The sequence below is a fragment of the Nothoprocta perdicaria genome, unplaced genomic scaffold (genome assembly GCF_003342845.1).
Source record: "Nothoprocta perdicaria isolate Ctin4 unplaced genomic scaffold, notPer1 scaffold_187, whole genome shotgun sequence".
NCBI lineage: Eukaryota > Metazoa > Chordata > Aves > Tinamiformes > Tinamidae > Nothoprocta > Nothoprocta perdicaria.
Genome location: NW_020455060.1, coordinates 504198 through 507353, shown reverse-complemented (window position 1 = coordinate 507353; position 3156 = coordinate 504198). Strand labels below are relative to the sequence as shown.

Here is a 3156-nt window from a genome sequence, read left to right as displayed (position 1 = left end):
GGCGGGGCGGGCGGCGCGGGGCCGCGGGAGACGCCTCCGGTTCAAGGTCCCCCGCGCCGCGCTCCCCCCACGCCGCTCGCCCTGCGCTCCTGCCTGGCCGCCCATTTGATGCCTGCGAGAGAAGGAGGCGGCGCCGCCGCCGCTGCTGCGCCTCGGCTGGCTGCCTTTTTTTTTTTTCTTTTTTTTTTTCTTCCTTTTTTTTCTGCTCTTTTTTTTTGCGAGCGTTTATTTCCTGTAGCATTTTGGCGCAAACTGTAAACTTTACCCCTCGCTGCAGCAGCAGGAGGCAGGAGCGGGGAAGTGGCCTCCCTGGGCACTGCCTTCCCGCCGGCCCTGTCCTGCGCACGGGCTGCAGGCCCCGCTGGTCCCGCACCTGCAGCCGCACTGGCTCCCTCACCGCTGGCAGCGGGGGGGCCGCCACTTCCTTTGCACGGGCTGCTAAAACTGGCTTCTTGCACCCTATGGGTCATGGGCACTGCAGGGGCAGCTGGATCCTTGGGGCTCCGTGGGGCCGCACGCTCCTGCGTGGAGCTCACTGTGCCGGTGTTTCCGCAGGGAGCGGCAGGAGCAGCTCATGGGATACCGCAAGCGGGGGCCGAAGCCGAAGCCGCTCGTTGTGCAGGTAAACGCGTGGTAGCACCTGAGCCTGGTGGCCCCGCTGCTGCTGCGCAGCCTCTTTGCAGCTCGCTGCATCCCCAGGGGCCTCTTTCAGTGGGTTTCATCATGCTGAGGAGCTGTGTGCAGAGCCCTTGGCGTCCCGGGGCCTCAGGGACCACAGCAGTGAGCTCATCAGCCCGTCCCAGCCCCACAAGTGGCCCATGTTGTTTCACCCCCTCCACCAGTTGCGATGTGGACCTGTCGCACCCATTCCCCGCTCTGCCGGGGGCTGCAAATGGGGCTGACGGGCCACCTGCAAGCAGCGCTGCAGCTGCGCTCCTGCCCTTGCTCCCTTTTCCCAGGCAGAGAATTGAAGGGAGCTTTTTTTTTTTTTTATTGCTTCATTAAGCTGGAGCAATGCGCAGCCTCTGAGTGTGAGTGGGCCAGGGCTGCCTGCTAAAGTACACGCTGTCCTGGGGGCAGCGTCCCGCAAGCAGCGTCACGAGGAGGGCCGCAATTCTGCATGAGCACCTAGTGCCTTGGGCGAGGTCCCTGGCTAAGCTCAACTCCTGCCTTTGCCTTGCAGCTGCCCTCGTTCGCCCGCCGCTCCAACATCCTCACGGGGCTGCAGGAGCCTGCTGTGGACAACAGGCCCAAGCTGGACCTCAGCTCCTCGGGCAAGAGCCAGCAGCACCAGTACGAGCTCAACAGCAAGAAGTACCACCAGTACCAGCCCAATGGCAAGGAGAGCAGCATGAAGCACCAGTCCCACAGCAAAGGGAAGTATTACTACCAGCTGAACAGCAAGAAGCACCACCACTACCAGCCAGACCCCAAGATGTACGAGCCCCACTACCAGCCCACGAGCAAGGAGCCACAGAGCCAGGCATGCCTAGAGAGCAGCAAGAGCCCCATGGTCGCCCACCCAGACAAGTGGGCTCATGTCCCCAACAAGAGCTTGCTGGGCCCAGTCAAGAACCTGTCTGCAGAGAGCAAGAACGGGGCTGAGAAGAACCTGTCGAGTGCTACTGGGCCTCCACCGCGGGACAGGGTGACGGGCAATGGTCTTGGGGGCAAGATGAAGATCGTCAAGAACAAAAACAAGAATGGGCGCATAGTGATCGTCATGAGCAAGTACATGGAGAACGGCATGCAGGCGGTGAAGATCAAGTCTGGGGAGCCAGCCCGGAAGCGGGTGGCGGAGGAGAGGACTCCTAAGAAGGGTGGGGAAGAGAAGCTGGAGGTGTGGAGGAAGCCAGGGGAGGACAGGGTGGTGGGCAGCAGCCCCCTGAGCAAAGCGGAGGGCGAGGGGAGGCAGCCGCCCGTGGAACTCCAGGAGAGCCCCCGGAAGCCCCTGCTGGCCCAGGAGCTGCACGTCCCTGCTGCCGAGCAGCCCCTGCAGCTCACCACAAAGCCCGACCTCGTGCCCTGGTCGCTGAGCCCTGCGCACGAGCACAGCCCTGCCTCCATGGGACTGAGCCTGGCCAGCCCGGGCTCGCGTAAGCGCTGCCTCTCGGAGCCGCCCGGCGAGCGGGAGCTGGGCAAGAAGCGCCTCCCGTGCCGCAGCATCAGTGCCCCCACGTGCGGCAGCCCCCCGGCCGCGGCGCCCGGCCCGCCCGCGCCGCCCGAGGTCATCCTGCTGGACTCCGACCTGGACGAGCCCATAGACTTGCGCTGCGTGAAGCCGCGGGCCGAGGACGAGCCGCCTGCCACGCACGTGAAGCCCGAGGCGCCGCTGGGGCCCGCGGAGAAGCCGCCTGCGGAGCCCCTGCAGCCCCGTGAGGCCACCGCCGAGGAGGAGGAGGAGGCCGAAGCCCTGCAGGAGTTCAAGCCCTTCTTTGGGAATATAATTATCACAGACGTGACGGCAAACTGCCTGACGGTGACCTTCAAGGAGTACGTGACGGTGTGAGCGGGGTCCCCGGCTGCTCCCCATGGGAGGCACCGGCCCCGCGGCCCCTCGCAGGTACTGACGCCCCTTCCCCGGGGCCGGCGACCCTGGCCCGCGGTGCCGGCAGCGCCTGTGCCGAGGCCGCGGGCAGGAGGCCGCGGAGGCCCCGGCCACCCCGCACCGGGGCGCGCAGCGGTGGGGCCGCCAGTTACTCAGAGTTGCATAGTATTATATTTTAACAGTGCTAACTTGTCGAGTGGTTCTTGCTCCCGTTTGTACGTGGTGTTATTGAAATGTATTGTTTGAGCTGAAAGCTGGTCTCTCCGCGGCCACGCTAATATATTTATTTGTAGGTATTTATATAAGGAAATATAAAGCCTAGATTTATGGAGTCCCTAGATCATCTTATAAACTATATCAAACAACTATTTTCTGTTCTCCTTTTTAACCATGGAGCAAATGTTAGTCTCGTCCCTTTGCCCTCCTTACAACCCGCAGGACCATTCCCGGTATATATTTTTTGATACTGTACACATGTGGTGTTTCTATGTGCAAAAAAAAAAAAAAAAATTGTTATCTAAAGCTAAACGAGCTATTATAGAAATTGCTGCTATTAGAAATGTCTAAACTATAAGCTTCCAATTATTAATTGCTTGAATGTAAATATT

General features: G+C 61.2%; 1 protein-coding gene across 1 annotated transcript in view; it reads left to right on the top strand.

Annotated features, from left to right (window-relative positions):
* The window catches only part of CBX4 (chromobox 4), a 3929-nt gene extending 1328 nt beyond the window's left edge, over window positions 1-2601 (top strand). The window contains exons 4-5 of the mRNA XM_026036886.1: window positions 556-622; window positions 1184-2601. Of these exons, the coding sequence (XP_025892671.1) occupies window positions 556-622; window positions 1184-2509 (1393 nt within the window). The 3' untranslated portion in view covers window positions 2510-2601. The remainder of the gene's footprint in view (window positions 1-555; window positions 623-1183) is intronic.
* The last annotated feature ends 555 nt before the right edge of the window (window positions 2602-3156 follow it).